Consider the following 19,731-nt stretch of genomic DNA (forward strand, 5'->3'; position numbering starts at 1 on the left):
CCCTACAAAATGGATGAAGGATCCATTGGTTTTGCCTGGTTTTGTTCAAAGGCAGTGAGATTTGTCCACAGAAGTTGACTGTGTAAGACTGCTGAGCAGCTGACAGCGCTCCAGAAACACTCTGGGTCTGTGAACACGAGACAAAAAGTATCACCCATCAGAAACAATAATGGCAACCACAGCTGGAACAATCCAACATCCTGCTTGGCTTTAAACACTGGGATTAACTAGCTCACAGGAGAGAAAACACTGCCCCACTTGCTTTGTTACTACCAAGCCATGTGCTCCTAACAAAGCGTACGTCAATTTTGTTCAGTACAAATGCCTATTATGTGCAAATAACAGTTTTTGGGAGGCAGCTACTCAGTACATTTTGTGTATACTGGCTTTGTATGGGTGGATCCTCAGAACAGCTTTGGAACTAGTGTTAGTTGTTAAAATACTTCGGCCCAGATTTTCAGGTAGTCTCTAGCCCTAGGCAGTGATGTAGCAAGCCAAGTTGGCACTGGGGCAAACCCTGCTGGAAAGCAGTGGGGGACATGTGATTCTGAGGGGGGTGTAGGCAAAGGGAGTAGGCTCTGAGAGCAATGAAGAATAGGGGGAGGCTCCTGAGAGCCCCAGCTCTCTTGGTCCTAAAGCAGCAGTAGCAGGGAACTATTTTGGAATCCTGTCACGGCAATGCTGCTGGAACACAGACTCGGCAGGGATGGAGGGGTGATTCTGGCTCCCTCTTAACTTAGTGCCCCAGGCAGGTGCCTTTCTCCCCACCCCACTGGTCTTTGTAGAGAAGCACAGCCTGTAGGTCGGCCTTCTACCATCCCTATTCATGGGCTTGTGACACAGTGGCACAGCTGGGGTCCCCTACAACTATTCTTTCTTGATTCTAAGGGTATAGGGAGCTCTGGGAAGCACACCTTAAATGAGAGTACCTCTGAGGCCCTAAATCATGTCAAAGGTTGGGCAGGCCCCATCACAATACAGGAGACATTGCTGGCATCCAGTCCCCCTTCCCCTGTCAGTGCAGTAACTGAGAAGCAGGTCCTTTTATTTTTTCCACATGTACCACTCTAAAAGCTGGGGACAGTGACCTCATACCATTTCAGATTCAAGAAAAGTGATTCACTTTCCCACCCTAGGAGGAATTCATATTCAATGTTTAAATGGTGAGGTAGCAGGGAATAGAGCAAGGCCCGGTAAGAAACATTAATAAACAACAGTAGACTTCATTTCCTTTCTCAAAGGTTTTTATTTTCAAATGCTGCTTTTATTTTTTTGTTTGTTTGTTTAAAAAGAAATCTAGGCTCAGTCCCTGCAAGCAGCTCATGGAGCCCAGCTAAAGCTCCTCTCACTGCTTCCCTGTAGAACTCTTCTCTATTCCTCTTCTACTGTTCCTCTTCATCATCAGACAATATCAAGAGGATGTCCATTCCTGTGTGCTCCTCTTGGAAGGGGACAGAAAGGTCATCTTCTCTAGAGGACACATTCTTTTCATTCTCTGAGTCTAAGGATTCTTGCAGGGCTGCTGCAGGTGAAATGCAGTACTCATCACCTTGCTCCAGGGAGCCGCAGTGCTTGGGAACTCTGGCAGATTGTTCCTGTAGTGATGGAAAAGAAGGATCCGTAGGACTAACTGTTGTGGAATGAAATGTCTGACTTCTTTCCTCTGCTAAAGAGCCATCAAGAGGAGACTTGCTTAGACAGGTGTTAGGTAGTAATTCTGTATCTAAGCTTGCATCAGGAATACTTTGAGGATTGAGCATGGGGATGGTAATGACATTGTTCTTATTGACATGGGCTGTCACAGGTTCTTGACAATCCTGGCTTTCTTGGAGTTCGGGTAAGTTGCCAGCCATGTTCTTTCTCTCCACTGAGCACTGACTGATGTGGAGTTCTGTGACTTTAATCACAGCTGGGCTATTCCCTGTTCCTGGTTTCTCATTCACAATTCTTACAGGCTCCGCCTTTGCCAATGTCTCTCCAGTAGCCCTGGTAACCCTCCCCTGAACAGCCTTTAATGCCTTTCTGCCAGGACGCTGCTGGACTAGACTGGCACGGATTCCAGGTTCTTGTGCAGGTCCTTCTGTGTTTTTCTTGCCTTTGGTTGCACTGATGGCCTGGAGCTGCTTGGCTGAGGGGATGAGCTGTGCAGTGCTTGGCTGCTTCTGTTGCACATGGCTTCGGTTTGCTGCTCTCTTCTGGGGAGGGTTCTCTCGACATGTGCAAACTCTGTTGGTGACGGGCACTAACTTTCCTACCTTATGTGCCAGGTCCATGAGACCACGTGGTGTCTGGAGTGTGCAGAGTCTGGAGCTGTCTCCCAGAACCTTGCTGGGACTTGGGCAAGGAGCATGTGTGAATGAATTTTTCCTGCTTGTAAGGGGACACAAAAACAGTGGACAACAGTTAACAGAACTTCCTGCTGACAAAACCAAGTGGCAGCCTGATGTTCAGAAAGAAATCACTTGTCTGCCAAGGCACTGAATTGGTATCACCCAGTCAAACTAATACATTCATAAATATATCTACAGCCTTCTCAGCTGGGACACAGGCATGAAATCAGTGGAAATCTTGTCTGAGTCACGGCCTTCAGTCTGGATCCTGACTGAGAAATCCATTTAGTACATACAGTGCCTCCAGAAAAAATGCAGATATTTTAGAATCAGATCAGTATATCTCTCACTTCCTGGGGCATTTACTACTTTCCACTGGTTATGTTTAAAGGGCCCAGTCCCAATATTCTTGTAAGGATAAAATTCTGGAATTAGCACGAACTTCTGCTTGAGATCATGCTGCACTTTTTTATGCATGATGTGAGCTCTGCCAGCATCTGCGACACTGTAACTTTGAACAGAGAGGACTTCAATTCCACAGGGGCTGCAAGATGAGAAACAGCAGGCTCCTCTGTAGAAAGGGTTGGGTTCCATTACTAGGACCCCAGCTACTGAGCTGATTAGATCATATTTCCTGCATTGACACCAAAGCTGTCAGCATGGGAACATGTGAAAGAAGCTGTAGAGTACTACATTAAGGAGGTATATCAGTCTGGATAGTGAGGAGCCAGCTGGCCTAGTGGATGGAACATTATATATCCACTCCCTCACTCTCATTATTGGTCTCCTTTGGCACTCCGTCCTCGTTGCATCTTCATGCATAAACAAAGTTATTATAAAGTACGTTGGCATTAAACCCACGTGACGAACCAATTTTTGCTGAGCTTGGCATGCCACTCACAATAAAGGGCAGGCTTTCAAAGAACAGTTTCTAATGAGACACCTGAATTGGGATCAGATTTTCCAAACAGCTCAGCATCCACCATGATAATCACGGTCCAGTTTTGGGTGCTGATTCCTTTTGGGAATCCTCACCTTAGAGTAGCATTCCACCCCTCAGATTGCTTCCAAGTCCTTAATGGCACAATGAAAAACTGTCCTTGCTGTACCACCATCCATCCCCATAGTAAGATATTTTAAAATAAATAGGTTTGAGGCTGAAACACAATCAACACCTGCAATTGGGACGGGGTAAAAAACTAACTCAGGTCTGGAGGAAAAGGAGTTCATTGCCAAGAGACAATTTCTAATCCAGTCTCAGTATGCCTTAAATAGTTGCTCAAAATTCCATCTGGGGCTATTATGAATTAATTACTCCATTAGCTTATGATGCAGGGGATGAAAGGAGGAGAAGAACCAGCAACGGGAAGGCATTAACATGCATCTCTGCAAATCGGATAATTAGAAAACGTTTGCTTGCTGGCAGAACACTGTGTTTTTCCTTGCTATGGTGGACAACAGATGCATCTGAAAAGTGCAGAGCATGTGGCCAGATACAATGAAGTGTAATGCAGATGGTTGGAAGCAAAATATATACTTATAAGGGCCGTGTCCAACAGCATGGAGGAGTTGTGCATAATGAGAGCACTGAACTGCCACCTGCATCTCTTCCCTCAAGGACAGTTAGAAGGCAGAGCTCCTATGAGCTTTACTTTTTCAGTCAAGCAAGATCCTTTTCCAATGGGCACCATGTAGCAGGAGATTTGGAAAGTGCTCTCCATCATAAATAAGGCCCTCATCCAACTTTCACTGAAGGGAATAGAGTTCCCTTGACTTCACTGAGCTGGATTTAACCTAAAGACATAGTGCTGGGAGTTCACTTCTTCCTCTAATACCATGTTGAATAACTCAGTTGTTTCAGCATAAGTGACATGCCATACACTTGGGCTCTGGCTCTACCTTGGCTTTAAATAGGATTTTGCAAAAGTTGTTCCAAATATAAGTCAAATTCATCTTATCTTGGCGTTTGAACATGCAAAACATTGGGACCTGAAAATTACCACCAGAGGTAGTAACAGCATAACCTTAGTATTGAGAGGGCTTAGTCAAAGTTATCCCCTGCTCCCGGTAGGATCCCTAGGGTATAAACAATCTTTTAGTCTAAAAACCACCCCCAAATTAAAACCACCCGAATCCTGTCTTCATTTTACCTGACACCAGTGGGTAATTCTGGGTCCCAGCTTTCCTAACCAAGATGTAGCCTGGCTGCTCTAAATCTGTCCTATGGCTTGTTGACAACACATTTCCAAAACCGAGAGAGACGGGCCGTGGAGACGGGACCGAGGGTTGTGTGACAGCCTGAGAACCTTGTACCTGAGAACCTTTTGCTTTTCCCTGTGGCAAAGAGTAGGCCAGCTTGTTTGACGAGCTGATTTAGGCAGCTTCAGAGCTGACGGCTGGCCTAGGTAGATGGAATGCAGATGCTGCTTCATGCCTTCTCTTGTGCAATGGTAAAAGGTCTTCCCTAAAAAGAAGGACAATGGTGAATACAAGCGTCTCTGTCAGAGATCCTTACACAAAGCCATTTTAAACAAGGCAGTAAATACTTTCCACAGGCTGCCCTTGGAGTCTACGAAGATCCCAGCCACAGGCGCAGAGTTCTTATTTTTCGTTTACTCCCCACCACCATACCTGAGACTGACTGTCCTACTGGATTAGGGCAGACACCAGTCTTTACAGCCTATGAGCTAGAATGAAGGGAAAACCCTGTATCATATGAACTGCTTAATAACAGGAGTAGCAGGAAAATGCTGTGCTGTGCAACAGGCTCCAAGAGAAAGCCCTGCAAACCTTGCTGGTTCGTATTTCTTTATGGCCCACAAAAGCTAGTTAGCCAGACATGTTGCTTTAAACAGGGACCTTCCCACAATGGTGCTGCTGCACTGACAATACTACTTCCAAAGCCATGGAGGTGCCTGCATTCTGATATGAAACCATGGTTGGCAATAAGCAGTATCCAGAGCTTCACCCGGACCTCTCTTAGCTGCAGCTGGCCTTGGTCTGGCTGCCATTGTACTGCTGGCTGGATCACATTTAGGCTGCCTGAGTGCCATAGGCTGGAAAAGCCAATGCTGAAACATTCGTCCTTTCTGTAAGGGAAACTGTGTCTAAGAATGTGACTATCACCATTTTTCTGTGCCGTAGACAGGGCTGTAATGCAGCTGCTCCAGTCTGTCAGCAGAATCAAGTACATTCATTCATACCAGAGACCTTTTAAAAAATGCGAAGGTCCTCTGCTGTAACTACTGAAGCCAGTGGAATTTAATCATGGATGTTGTACAGACTTCCTCTAATGAAGGTCCTGATGCTGAAGAACAGAGTGGATTCTCCTGAAAAAGCCTGAAGCTTCTGGATTTCTCCTGGCACAATCTATTACTGTCTGCTGCCTGCTCAGTGGAAACAGCAGGGAAGCTGATTGAGATCCACATTATGAAACACCGCACCTACAATTGATCCCTTTCTTAGGAATCTGGGAGGAGAAACACCAAGGAGATTACTAAAGGAAAGAGGGTATTTATTTTTCTTCTTAACTAATAAATAACTTTAAAATGTCCAGCAGAGGAAAGTATTAAATTAGAATATAAAGCTTCAATTTAGTGCAATTTAGTCAGCAGAGTGGAGCGCTATCGAACATCTTACTACAGTGCTCAAAACAATGCCTTTGAGTTCCAGCTTTGCTCTTCACAGCATTATAGTTATATTTCCTATACTTAATATGGTAAACAGTGGGACAGTTGTGGTAAAGTCACTTGGTTACTTAAGCAACAGAGATGTTTTTAAGGGGACTTTGGTTTCCTGTGCTTGTAAGAGGAGCTTGTCTTAGCAGCAAATGAAAATAAAAGTATAAAATGTATGATAACCAACTTCCTTTTCTATTAGGACATTTGCCTATTAGACGTGGACTTCTTACCTGGAATCATAAACTGGTACTCTGAGGTGGTTTGGTACTGCTTTTTCTCCAGATTTTCAGGGGCCAGCCTTTTACTCAGAAGAAATTAAAAGCATAAGGATTAGATCAAGTCTAATTTTCTTATAGCTGGTATGCTGAAAACAACAGACTAGCATGGAATATCAAATCATTTCACCTATACCACTCTTTACGTGCTAATCAGATCCTATAGATGTGACCATGTATGTGCATAAAGGTAGAAGGAGATTGTTTCTCTAGCCAGCAACCCACAAGATGAGCTCTTTCTGGCTCACATCATTATTAGGAATAACCATTCTCCAGTTGGAACTCAGTGGACAGTTCTTAATGATATTCAGGCCAGACAAGAATCAGTTTGCTGCCTCCAAGCTGTGCTGACTCATTAAAGTTCACACCAGTGAAAAGCAGTGAAAACTTATTTTACTCATTATTTTTTTTTAAAGTAGCAATGACTCAGAACTTTCCGAGAAGCTCTGATGAGTAAGCGTGCTATTTATACATCGATAATCTTCGACTACTTTACTGCAGCAGTTGCAAACCTTAGAACAGGGGCGGGCAATTATTTTGGGCGGAGAGCTGCTTACTGAGTTTTGGCAAGCCATCAAGGGCCACGTGACAGGCAGCCAGGTGCAGATTAATATTTATTTTCTAATTTTTTATGGGCTCTGTGGGCCAGATAAAATCACTTGGTAGGCCGCATCTGGCCCGTGGGCCGCATTTTGCCCACCCCTGCCTTAGAAGAAAAACTATTCTGAAAATCACCTGCCCCAAACACTTCCCTTATAACCAGGGATCCTGGTTTTCTCTGATTAAAAATTGCAAATTTGCTGATTAAAACCCAAAAATCCATGATAAAAATTAAAGGCCCCCTACAGTGCTGCTGGTGCCCTGCACTCCCCCACTACAGCCTTAGCACCCCTTGTGATGCCCCTCACAACAGCCCCCCCCAGACCCACAGGCACAGAGGCGCACACCGACACCCACCCCAGCAGGTAAGTGTGTGTGGGGGGAGGGGCGGGGCAGGGTAGGGGGAAGGGAAGGTGCTAGTGGGGTGGATCAAGAAGGGGCAAGGCCAGGAGGTGAGGGCAGGGGAGCCACTCTGTGGGCCACACGTGCCGGCTGGCCTGACAAGGGGTTTGCACAGGGAGGCCACCACTGCAATTCTGCCACTGCACCCTGCGCTACCATCCCATGGCCACCCGCACGGCTTTGTGGGCAAGTGGCGCAGGGCTTATCCTAGAGGTAAGTGGGGCTTGGGGGCTGTGTGCCAGGGCTGGGGAAGGTGGCTGGGGGCTGAGGGAGCGGAGGGTGCTGCCGGCCCCAGGTGGCACACTGCAGCCAGGTGCAGGGCCAGGGCCTGAGGGCAGGGGTGCCCCTCTGTAGAAGGCTTTACGGGTAAGTGATACAGGGCGCACGTGCTGCCCAGCCAGCTGCCCAAGGGAGGGGGAGGCTGGCATGCAGCCAGCTGCACAGCTCTGTGGCCAGCTCTGCAGCAGCGGCGAGGGATGGTGGCTGGGGGGACAGGGGTGGGCTCACGCACGGCGGCCGCTGCTGCTTACCTGTAGGGCCGTGCTAGTGGCAGCTAGGATCCAGGGGCAAAGGGCGAGTCTAAGCCTGAGCCCAGCCTTGGCTGACTCAGAGACTCAGGCCTGCAAGGGCTCTTTGCAAAAGCAGAGAATCCATGAATTTCTCTGCTAAAAAGGGAAATCCACATTTTCTCCGATAAAAACAGGGAATCCGTGGTTTTCTCTGTTTTTCCATGGGAAACGGAAAACCCGGATCCCTGCTTATAACATGAGGCAATCAGTTAAGGTCTTTAGCAAAAATGCATGTTTCCTCTCATTCTCCCCAGGCCTGGTGAAATACCTGTGTCTTAGAGCTTGTAATAGCTGTGAGTGCTGCCCTCTGTTGGAAGTGGTGCCAAGCACAGATCTGCCTTCCTCTCTTGCTCCAGAACTGCTTGACTTCCTTTGTGTTTAGAAAGGAAAGAATGAAATGAACTCCCTGATGCGCACAGCAAGAATGCAAATCAGAGAAGCTGGGTGGAGTATTAGTTAATACTAGGATCAGTTTCATTGCTCTTGCAGATAATGCCATGCTCTGCTATTACAATGAAGATAAAGATAACAGAATATAGAAACTTGCATCTCTAAGCTCCCAATTCAGATTTTGAGCAAGTAGGTAATAGCCAAAGGTTGTTACCATTTGGCCTATATGAAATGATTTGGTGTTCTCATTCTCATCCCTAGTGGACAGGCAAACACACCGTTCCAAAGCTGCTATCACAGAAGGCAAGGAGGTCAAAGACTGGGCTAGAGGCTGAGTGATGATCACCTCCTTGCTTCCTAGGAGTGGCTCCCCCAGAAATGAGCTGAAAAATCTTGGTGTGAAAGAAAGCACGGGTGTTTGGAGCACTGTCTTTGCTAATGCTATGATGTTCAGGAGGATATTAGAGGACTTTGTATGGTAGAGATGTCAAATCCATCACCTATCTTCAGACACTCGTGCTGTAAGCACCTCCATTTATATTTATATTAGCAGCATTTTGTTGTCTGAATGCTTGTCTCGGGAGATGACAACGCCTTCTGGATTCTGCCTAACTTGATTACTCAACTGAATAAAAATACTAAGGGATAGCAGGAACACCACCAAGTCCTTCACATGGGAGGAAAAGAGTCACTGCCAAGAGATGATGGCAGGCAACAGAGACCTCCTGAATCTCTTTGCTATGATTGCATTTAAACTGCTCTACACCCTGGGGTTTCCCTGCTGCTCGTCCCCCTGAGTGCACAATTCTGCTAAACCTCACGAGCACTTGGGTTTTAGAAGTGCCGTGCGCTGACAGAGCAGGGAACTCCCTGAGCACGGGGGAGTGTGAATGAAGCTGCCAGCAGTAGCATGAAAAGAGGAGTTATTGGGTATTGCCACCTTCAAAAATCAGATGTATTAGCAGCATTCCAGCAGGGCAGTTATGATCAAATAGCTGAAACCAGCAAGTAGTATTATGTAAAACACAGGTGTCTGACACTGGCCCCACCTCAGCTTAGCAAAACATCTACACACCCTAAGGTCTTTGTTTCAGAAGGATTTCTGCATGCTAACTGCCCTTAGACATAATCATTACAAATGCATACAGTGGATGTCATAAGCCATGTTGCAATACCTATTATGGGCACTTAAATCCTGGACAGAAAGGCTTCTCCTCAGGATTTGCTTATGTCCCACCACCACTGTAGAAAGTCGTTTTGTAAGCTGGCAGGATCCAGGTTTCTTTTCCTTCTGTTTTTCAGAGTTGTTCTGAACTGTATCCTGTCTGATGTTCTGTCCTGAATCCTGTCTCCCTTTCACACCAGGTTTGAAGACAGTTTTTTCCTTCAGCTGGGTGGCTTCTGCCCTTTGACATCGACGCATTTTTGCTCTGTCCTTTATTGTAAAATTAGCGAACTAAACTTGTGAAAACAAAAGGGATAGATTGACTTTATAGTCGACATGAGACCATAGTTAAACTTGCTAGTCTGCAAATGATAAGTAAAAATCAACGGTCTAATATTAACAGTGAAGTCTGTGTGTGTGTGTGTGTGTGTGCGCGCGCGTGCACGCACATGTGCATATGTTAAATTATTGTACAAAGATTTTATTGGTGTGGCTAGATATGCTCTTAAATAGCCAAGCATGCAGGAGTCTACCCAATCCAGGGTTTATCATGCTAAGTGTTCTGACTAACTACTACTTGTCTCAAGTGTTTCTGTCTTAAAGGGTTTGTCCACACACTTATATGAATGGGTACCACTAAAGTGGGTATGGATATCTCTGCTAGCTTTAGTCTTAGTTTGTGTAATAACAGCAGCAAAGATGTAGAGGCACAGGCTTCAGCATGAACTGGTAACCTAAGGGTATAGCATGCATACTAGTTGACTTATACAGCCCAGCCTTCCTAATAGTGTTGCCCATTAGGGCTGTGCAAAGCTTCAGTCCCTGATTCGATTTGGCAGAGATTCAGCCCAATTTGGTGGCCAAATCTCTGAATCTGAATCTAAACAGAGGACACTTTAATCTCTCCGAATCAATTTAGAGAGATTTGAACAGATCTGGCGATTTGGACATAGACACAGCTTTAAAAGTTTTTTCTATGTACCTCTAGGTATCAGGGGCTCTGAATGCTGCAATGCTGGGGCACATGCAGCGTCTCACAGAAGCCCGGGGGACTCCCCAATGTGCTCAGCAGCGCACCCAGAAGTGCACCAGAAGCACTTCTGGTCCACTTCCTGGTCCACCAAGGAGCATGCAGAGGTGGTGCCCGGGCTCCCCCCGCTCAGTGGCTGATGCCTCCTGGGTCTGAGGGGGGCACCCAGGGTCCCCCTGCAGCTGATTGCTGATCCAGGAGGGAATGGGAGTGGCCCCCCAGAGTGCTCCCTGGCAGACCCAGAAGTGGACCGGAAGTATTTTCAGTCCACTTCTGGGTTCACTGCCGAGCACCTGGAGAGCACTGCCCATGCTCCTTTGGGACACTTCATCCACCCCAGCAGTCACGAGCCATGCGAGGTATGTAGAAAAAACTTTTCAAGCTGTGACTGTGCCCGAATCACTGATTCACCAAATCAGCATTGAATCTTCATATTTGGATTCAGCCAAATCAAATCAGGGACAGCGATCCAAATCAACAGATCAAATCTCTGTCCCCAATTCGGGCTGAATCTGAATCTAAATCAAATAGGGCCCGTTTCACACAGCCCTATTGCCCATGAGAGCTAGAGAGAAGCTAGTATGGCCATGTGCTACAGTCAGACCTTCACTGTGCTTCATTTCTACCAAAAGCTTAGTGTGTCCCTTGTCAGGTTTTGTGCAAGGTAATGGCAAGGAGAAGCACTAGTTGAATGAGCAGATGATTTCCTTATAGCCAGTGACAGCAGGCAAATAGCCTGGCTGATTTACCATGAGGAAATTTTGACTCATTCCTAAAGAACGTCAGCAGTGCACTTTTACCTGGTCTGGGACACCCACACATGTATTTTTGGACCAGCTTGTCAGTTGCTTATTGGAGTTGTGCTTGTTTGCAGTGCAGGGAGCAGAGGCAAAGGAAACTCTTGTTTTTGAAATAAGAGTGGGAGGTTAGGGAAAAGCAGAAAAGAAAACGTGAATGACCTGGTGCCATTGGGACCAGAATTAACATCTGATCAAGAAATGAGGAGAAAATAATGCAGAGGCAGTGTGGTGTTGAATAAAAAAGGGTTTTTTTATTTGTTTTCCTTTCATGAAAGGAAGGATCAGTCAGTGCTAGTTGCTATAGCTTAGGATATGGGGAACTGGGTTAAATTCTCTACTCTGCCGTAGACTTCCTTATCATTTAATATTTCTCTGTTCCTTGGTTCCTCCCTTGGGATAATAATGGGCCTAATAACAGTTTCCTATGTCACTGGGTATTGTGAGGATTGCTGCATTAGAGAATGTGAAGCACTCTAATATTATGCTGATGGGACCATCAAAGTACTGTAGGTAAAGTAAACAACTAGCTTTACAAAACTGGAAGTCCAGGTGCAGCCAAAAAATAATGTTGGGGGAAGGGACTACTGATTGCTGCCACCTTGTTCCAACTAAACATGGCAAGATAAACACATTTTAAACCCTCTCATTTCAAATGTCTTATAAAGCTACATTGCTTCTCAGCTAAGAAATGATCCCCAGGGATTTTATCCTGCCATTTTACAGTGCAGACACAGTGGGCTTTCTGCCCTGTATCAGAGAGCCCCTGTAGAGAATGGGGCAGGAAGATAAACCTGACAAGTATCCTGAGCACACCACCAAACTGGTGGGGATCATGGCAGGTGCACTCACCCAAGAAATCACCTGTTGTGAGGAACAGAAGACTATGGGGTCCAGGGCAGAAGTGGTAAGGAGTCGTCTCGGGGTTGGCTCGTGGTTGCACCACTGTTGCCAGCACTGGAATATTTGGTGTCCAGCTGCCATGGGGGGGGACGTGCCCCATTCCAGAACATGCAGACAATGGACATTCCATGCCACTGCCCAGGGACTCCGAGGAGGGAAGTGGTTCAGGTGCTGAGCGTCCCACCCTGCCCTGGGCTAGGGGCAACAGGCCTCTAGAGCCTTCACCACAAGGCCGGAGAAGCCGTGGTTTGAGGATTTTCCTTCAGCACCAAGGATAGTTCCCTGTATCCTGGATAGTTCCCTGTATCCTGGCTCCGTCTTGGCAAGGGAGCGGCTGGATTGCTGTTCCTGCCCTCTTTGGCGTGGGTATTGGGACCCAGGGCAACCCCCCAGATGCTAAGGGCAGGGACTTAACCCTGAAACATCCCTTTATGATGGGTATGGAAATGGATCCTCTCTCATTTTTGCTAAGGAAGATAAGATGTCCTTATCTTGATAACTGGAAAAAGAGGAAGTCTATTCTTATCTATCATAGGAACAGCTGTCTAGTGGAAGGGGAGTCCTTTCCTGAGCTATAGGAGAGCAATAGAGAGGGTTGTTTCTTGGTTCTATGGCTGCTGGGATATGAGGAACTCTGAGAGGCTTCTCTTGGCCCCAGAGAGGGAAGGGGGAGCAGATCTTACATAGCTTCACCAGGAGGGACCTTGTTTTAATGCCTTCTCTAATCAACTAACACAGGCAAAAGTGGGGCCTATGGTCTGACCAGGGGAAAAGTCTAAGAACCCGAATTTGCCATAGTGGAATAATAAAATATCCAGAGCAATTTTCCCTGCAGTCTCCAAAGACATCTCATACGCATCTGCTTTGTATTGGACATACCAGGTAATATGGGTGACTGCTGCTTCCTCTGGCTCTCAGAAACACATGCAAAAACATGTTGACATGAGAAATAATTGTAAAATCCCTCCTTTTTCTGCTCATAATTACTGGATCCAAGCAGAGAACAAGGAACTCCAGTGAACTCCAAAGACTTCAGACATGTTGTACCTGCTTACCCCTGTGGTCTGCTTAGCCCCATCTATTCAAACTAAAATCATTTGCAGGGTTCCTTAAGGAAGCAACAAAGCATTTGTCATCCCTTTGGCAAATGTGAAACAAATCAAAATGAGATACGTGTTTCTGTTCCCAAAGGCATTTTTTGGGATGGGAACAATCACTAGTTTCAATAGCGCTGACAGAATTATTCACTGCAAGTAGCATTTACTGTGAAATTAACCCTTTCCTTCTATTTTTAATCATTCACAAACCAAACCTTATTTTTATGAATGAACATGTTCAGAACTACTCACCAAACCATTTGGAAGAACCATTTCCAACCTAGGGATTGTTCACTTTAACTATAAGTAATGACTGATTGCTCCCCTACTTCAGATGGTATTATTGCTGCTCCTGGATTGGATTAAATTGTTAACATGTGATTAAGTAGTAGATTAAGCAAGTAATAAATCATGGGATTTCTGTGGCATTGGGACCAAAGAATTCTTGTTCTAAATTTCATGAGACTTTCATGAATGTTTTGAGACATAGCCTCTAATTGCCTGAATGCTCTTGGTTGTAATGGAGTACAGTCAGGCTCGTTTACTCCTGACTGTACTCCCCAGCCTGGGATGGAGGAATTATTATGAAACCAGTTGTGATTTTCATAACAACAAATTTTTTTCTAGACTTTGTTTTGTATTCCTAAGATGCAGCACCTGAACGAATTAAACTCTTACAGCCAAATTGTGGCCCCTTTTACTCAGACCAGTAAACTGGTACTCACATGAGTAGTGCCATGTGAGGTCACTATTGTGAACAAAGGTGTTGTAATATATCCCTTATTAACTAAAAATTGCAAAGCATAATCTTATAAAATGTTAGTACAGTATTGCCTTCAGTGTAATATGACTTAAACAGTGCATCTGAACCTATCTCCTGCAGCCTGGCAACGGTCTTTGTTGCTATAGAAACATGGTTCCCCATTCTTTCATGTTGAACTTCAAGTATTTCCCTTCCTCTAGATAACATTTTATTAGTTGTCACATACCCTCCGTTGTTATTTTCTTCACTTGATTTCATGAATATTAAATTGTGCAATTAAAAGAGAAAGTTATTCAGCACGTCTTGTCTTGTAGATGGAAGAGGACTATTTAATAGACAAATTCAAGTTGCAAAAGGTTTTACTCTACAAGGCCATTTTGGATAGTTAACTATAGTTGCATGTGTTTTAATACAGAGATTGTGGACATCCATTTAATGTGCATCTCTTTGTGTTTTAACATACTCAATAGATGAGCTGTGTTTAAAAGAAAACTGTTTTTAAAAATGGCTATTGTATATGCATATTCAATAGAGCAAATATTGTATATAACAAATAGCTAATCTTCAGAGTTCACTGTGATGTGATGCTCAGGTACTGTAGCAACAAAGTCTACATGAACAGAGATTCAAAGAGTTTAGGAGAAATAAAAAATAGACAATTGAGCTGGACAAATCTAAAATGCAGAAGAACAGCAGAATATTACTTGTATTACCTGTATAAGGAATAAAATGAGTAATAAAAACATGCAGTAGGTAAACAAAAGACTCTGGAGCATTTCTGAGCTCAAGCTTCAGAGCACTGTTATCCTGAGTTATGAAGAGAGGTCCCTACAGTCAGTTGTTGTAAATGTTTTACTTTGAGGCATTTGCACCTCTTCCTGATGCCTTTTGTTCTAGGTGTGATGGAGACACTGTACTAGGTTAGCTCGAGAGTTCTGCAGTTCCTAGCTTTCCACAGTAGTCAGAAATGAAAAGATCATAACATCCTTTTTTCCTGATCCTCACCTGGTGAAAATGATCACAGCTACATAATTCTGTCCCAGCTCCATTAAAAGGAGCTGGAATGATTGAGAGAGTCTTTAGGTTCTCAGTTTATGGGTCACTGGCTCAGGAGTTTCCGACACCTCCCATATTGCTGAAGGGTGGGTTGGAGAACCTTCAGCATCAGGACGTTCATGTACGTTGTATTAGCTTCAAAAGCTTTACAGACTTCAACAACAATTGAGTTAATAGTAACAAAGGAAGCAGAGGAAGAAAGAGAAATCAGGGGTGGGGAAGGATTTTTCAGTAAACAAATCTCTACAGAGAGAATGGGTTTGGCATTGGTTAGCTGTAGACTAGTCTTAAAAGAAATATTGGGAACGATCTGACAAGGAGCCCCTAGCATATCCTTTGATTTTTGACATTCACCGTGCTACGGTTCCTAAGCTTAAGGGACACAACAGCCAACTCTCACCTACCGTAGCCAATCAAAATGGATTGCTCTGAAGCTGAGTTGCTTGTGTGAGGAAAGTGTAGGAAGCTCATGGCTGCAGAGTAATGCAGGGAAAACATAAGCAAGAGAGAGAGGGAGAGAGAAGAAAAGAATCAAGTAGCAGAAGATATAATCAGCCCCATAAAGGGAAACGTCCATAACATCTGCAGCTCTGTTTATGCTGCTTTGTGTAATAGGCGCCAGTCCTCTCTGTCCCCGAGGGAGATTTTACAGCATTAATTCACTCTGCACAATTGGAGCCAGCGAGGCTTCTCTTCAGCAGCCTCCTTTCCCAGCCCTCCATCCCACTCTGCTACAAGGACAGAAAGAGGCCATTAGAAACTGCACCCCTCCAGCTGACCTTCCTTTGCCCCGGCTCAATGTCTCCAGTTCCCAATGAGGCAGATCCAGAAGTGCCCCGAATGGACCCGAGGATTTTAATTTTCCTTCTGTATGTAATGATCCTCCACGAGCTAGTCAGTGGCTGGATGGAGTATCAGAAGCAGGTAACAAAACCTAAGAAGCAAGCAGGTCCTGTTTGGTCCTCAAGGTGAGTAGATGCTTAATATTAAAAAAAGGGGGGGAATAGCCCAAGATATTCATGTATGTTTTGATAAGGGAGGACTGCTCTACATAGAATCTCTCTGTCTCTCTCTGCTGTATTAGCACATCGGTAGGATTAAGTATGTTAATCTTTTGAGCATGCACTGTATGAACACTTTAAGGATTTGCTTTATATTCATAGATGTGTATGCTTCTGACTTAGTTTAAGGTGGAAATATGCTATAACACAGTGAGTTAGACTGCCAGTGGCATACATGAAAGGAAAAGAATTTTCTTGCTTAGAAATAACTGTATTTCTGTGCACAATAACTGTGTTTCATGCACAATATTTGTCAGTGAATCATAAACTTCAGTGGTCTCCATGTAATCTATTTGCTATTAAATCACTAGAGATTATGTCACTATCCGGTTGTGTCTCCTCCCACTCTTTGGGCTATATCCATCATACTAATCGTGTTTTGTTTCTGTAACACAAATTGTGTATGTAGATAAGAATGCAAATGAAACCCCCCAAATGACCCTAATACCAGATATTAAGTGTGTCTGTATACATGTCATCCTTCCATTCCAATAATATAGCATCATTGCAATGTTTTTGATAATCATCGTCTTAATATTTTGAGAGTCTCAGGGTGTCTTGGCATCCATTCATAAGGCACATGTGCAACAAAAGCTGCTAATAGAATAAAGCGAGAGAATGATTAAAAGAGGGCACTGTTCTACAATTGAAACAGTTCCAGATTCAAATGAGACTAAGGCAGTAGTAAAATGGTGGTCTTTTACTTTTGAAGCAAAAAATACCAATGACACAGTTGTCTTCAGGCCTTATAGTCACTGTCACTTCCAGTGATATTAACCATTATGGAAATTATTAGCTATATATTAATACCAGATGTCCCAGTCCAGATCAGGAGAGCAGCATTTCTCGATGCTGTACACAGACCATGTCTGCACCACAGACTTACTATGCCAGACAGTGGTGCTGAGGATTGACTCCCAGCAGTGCTGACCAGCTGCCTGCAGTACTGTGCAAACGTGGCTATCCTGCTTCCATTTCCAGAGGTGGTCCGCACTGAGCAGTGTGGCGTGTTTGAGGGCATTGTTGTCTGGTACAATAAGTCTGAGTCTTAGACAAGACTTGCACCTTGTACAACAGGGCTCCAGTCCTGACTGGGTAAGTTGTAGGAGAAAGTCCTATCCTGCCAGTGCTTAGAGTCTCCGTAGACCACAGGCAGAGCGTAAGATGAGATCAAGTAAGTTATCCAGTGTCACAGGAATAGACTCCAAGTCTCCTGACTCCCAGCTCAGTCCCCAATTTTGCTAGACTGATTTCTTGCTGGCAAAAGCACAGTCCTACCTGCACTGAGATTAAGAGTTGAAAATACTGATGAAATGCTTTGGGGTAGGGTTTAGAGCTAGAAACAACTTATATGAACCGTCTGATCCACTGACATGACAGCAATGACTTGTATTAGAACTTAAAGGTACCGATCTGGTTATAGTCTCCTTGGCAGCAAAGCCAAAAATCTACCTGATTTCAAGTAGAAACAGGATCAGAACAATGAAAGTTTGTGAAATAACTTGTACTATAGGACTGAGATCTACCAACCCTCGTAAAACAACTTTATGATAAGACGTGGAGGAAGAACACTGGAATGACTCATGCTACAACTCATTCACCAGAAACAGCCTAAACATTTGCAATGAAAAGTAGGCCACAGTTTAGCTGCCTGTGAGAGAGCTTAGGATGAAATATTCAAAGCAACCTAAGTGAGTTAGGGACCCATCTCCCATAGGAAAAAAGATCAATGGGAGCCAGGTAAGGGATGAATTTATTAAGCTGTTGTAGTTATACAGGGATAATATCCTGGGTGGACACTCTTATTCCAGTATAACGGTGCCTTTTTCCAGTTTAGTCTATGCTGCCAGGGAAGCTGCTTAAACTCCATCAAAAAATGCCACTGGTGCTGGGATAAGAGTGTCTATTCCAGGGCAGGGGTCAGCAATGTTTTTGGGCAGAGTGCCAAAAACACCCACTACCTCGACTTGCAAGATGTTGGTGTGCCCAGGGGCAGACAGTGGGGAAGTTAGGAGGAGTCCAATCCTTGTTGCAGCAGCACAGCTCCAGCCCCTTCCCCACTGTCCACCATGAGGTGCATGTGCCAAGCAAAATACCTTCATGTGCCACACTCAGGCACCTGTGACAGGGTTCCCTACCCCTGGTCTATGCAGTGAGTTATATCCTTGTAACTAAGGCAGCTTAGCTACACTGGCATAATTATAATAAAATAGGTATAGTCATGACACTTCTTCATGTATATCCACCCACAGGGCCAGATTTCCAAGTGTTCACAGCCTACAGCTGGGGCCAGATTTTTAGAATTGCTGAGATCCTAGCTGGACAGGTTAAATAAAAACCTGATTTGAAAAAGTGCCCAGTAACCAGCAGTCTCATTGTGGCACCTTTAACCAGATTTCCAAAGTACTCAGCTCCCAGCATGCAGAGTTCTCGGGCTTTCCAGGCCCTTGAGTTCCTTATTTCCTGGCATCATGGTCTTGTGCTGGTGAAAACGTAAGTAACTGGTGCAACATGAGGTTTTCTGAGAGTTATATTTATAGACAGACATATTGCAAGAAAAAATACTCAAGCCTTCCCAACTAATGTAACCAGAGCCTAGTTTAAATCATGGGCCCAGCTCTCTAATATCATGGCCATATCATAGCAGGTGCTGCCATTTTCATGGCCAGATTGTGGTGCCTCCCCTGCCTGATTACCTGAGAGCCTCTTCCCCCCGTACCGACTCCCAGCAGCAGCCCAGCTTGGCTGCACAAAGCTGTATTGCATATCAGACATGCCCCTGGGCCAGGACCCACCCCGTCCCCCACGTGCTGCAGTCAGCTTATTCCAAGAAACCCTCTCCCTCCTGCACTGGGGAGGAGGAAGAAGAGGGGCCAGTACAGCCTCATTCCCCACTAACTCCTCCACTGAGCAGGGGCAGGTGCTGAGAGGAGGGAGGATGGGATCCCCCTCCATCTCCCATGGCAGGGGCTTTCCCCTCACTTCCACACCCAGTGCAGGGTGGGGAGGGCATGGAGCCCCTTCGCCACCCACCACCGCACTAGCTGCCCCCCAGGGATGGGGAGGTGTGAGGGAGGGCTTGACCCCAGCCATAGCTTTGCTTTCCTGGTCTCAGCTGGAGCTGGGCTGGGCAGGCAGCACCTGGCTCCTCCCTGCTGGCTGCTGCCACCTCGAGCCACTGCGATCTCAGGGGCTCTGGCTCCCCTCCGCCTGTGGGCTACAGAGGGGCTGGGCAGGCAATGGCTTCCCCCAGCACTGAACATAGCATGGGGCTGGGCTGGGGTGGGTAGGGCAGACTGGGCCAGCACACAAAGGTGGAGCTGGGGAGGCAGCCACTGCCTCTAATCTACTTCATGGAGGCTGGCGGGGCTCGGGGGGGGGCGGGACCCTGGTGGTGGAGAGAGGGGGGAACTATTCTTCTCCACCCTACCGCTGCTGATGCTACCCCAGTCAGCTGGCCACACTGCTTCTGTCTCCTTAAACTGCTCCCTCCCACCACCCCATCCACCAGTTGCAGCGGCCATCTTGTTTCATAGTTTCATAGTTTCTAGGGTCGGAAGGGACCTGAGCAGATCATCTAGTCCAACCCCCTGCCATGGCAGGAAAGAGTACT

The 19,731-nt window shown here is 45.6% G+C and overlaps 1 protein-coding gene and 2 long non-coding RNA genes across 3 annotated transcripts in view; 1 reads left to right on the forward strand and 2 right to left on the reverse strand.

Annotated features, from left to right (window-relative positions):
- Positions 1 to 1,236: 1,236 nt before the first annotated feature.
- On the reverse strand, positions 1,237 to 6,538 carry LOC109314113. Its single transcript, XM_019541097.1, has 4 exons — positions 6,534 to 6,538; positions 6,241 to 6,314; positions 4,644 to 4,794; positions 1,237 to 2,367 (listed from the first exon to the last, which is right to left on the reverse strand). Exons 1-4 carry the CDS (start codon positions 6,536 to 6,538, stop codon positions 1,383 to 1,385), a joined length of 1,215 nt encoding a protein of 404 aa, XP_019396642.1. The 3' UTR covers positions 1,237 to 1,382.
- A 2,888-nt stretch (positions 6,539 to 9,426) lies between these two features.
- Positions 9,427 to 12,398, reverse strand: LOC109314151. The gene is made up of 3 exons (XR_002102224.1): positions 12,091 to 12,398; positions 11,242 to 11,246; positions 9,427 to 9,702 (listed from the first exon to the last, which is right to left on the reverse strand). It is a non-coding gene; the product is annotated as an uncharacterized LOC109314151 (long non-coding RNA).
- A 2,669-nt stretch (positions 12,399 to 15,067) lies between these two features.
- LOC109313835 overlaps positions 15,068 to 19,731 on the forward strand; it is a 10,054-nt gene continuing 5,390 nt past the window's right edge. The window contains exon 1 of the long non-coding RNA XR_002102154.1: positions 15,068 to 16,025. This is a non-coding gene — a long non-coding RNA (uncharacterized LOC109313835). The remainder of the gene's footprint in view (positions 16,026 to 19,731) is intronic.

The sequence above is a fragment of the Crocodylus porosus genome, unplaced genomic scaffold (assembly GCF_001723895.1).
Source record: "Crocodylus porosus isolate Cpor-Errol unplaced genomic scaffold, CroPor_comp1, whole genome shotgun sequence".
NCBI lineage: Eukaryota > Metazoa > Chordata > Crocodylia > Crocodylidae > Crocodylus > Crocodylus porosus.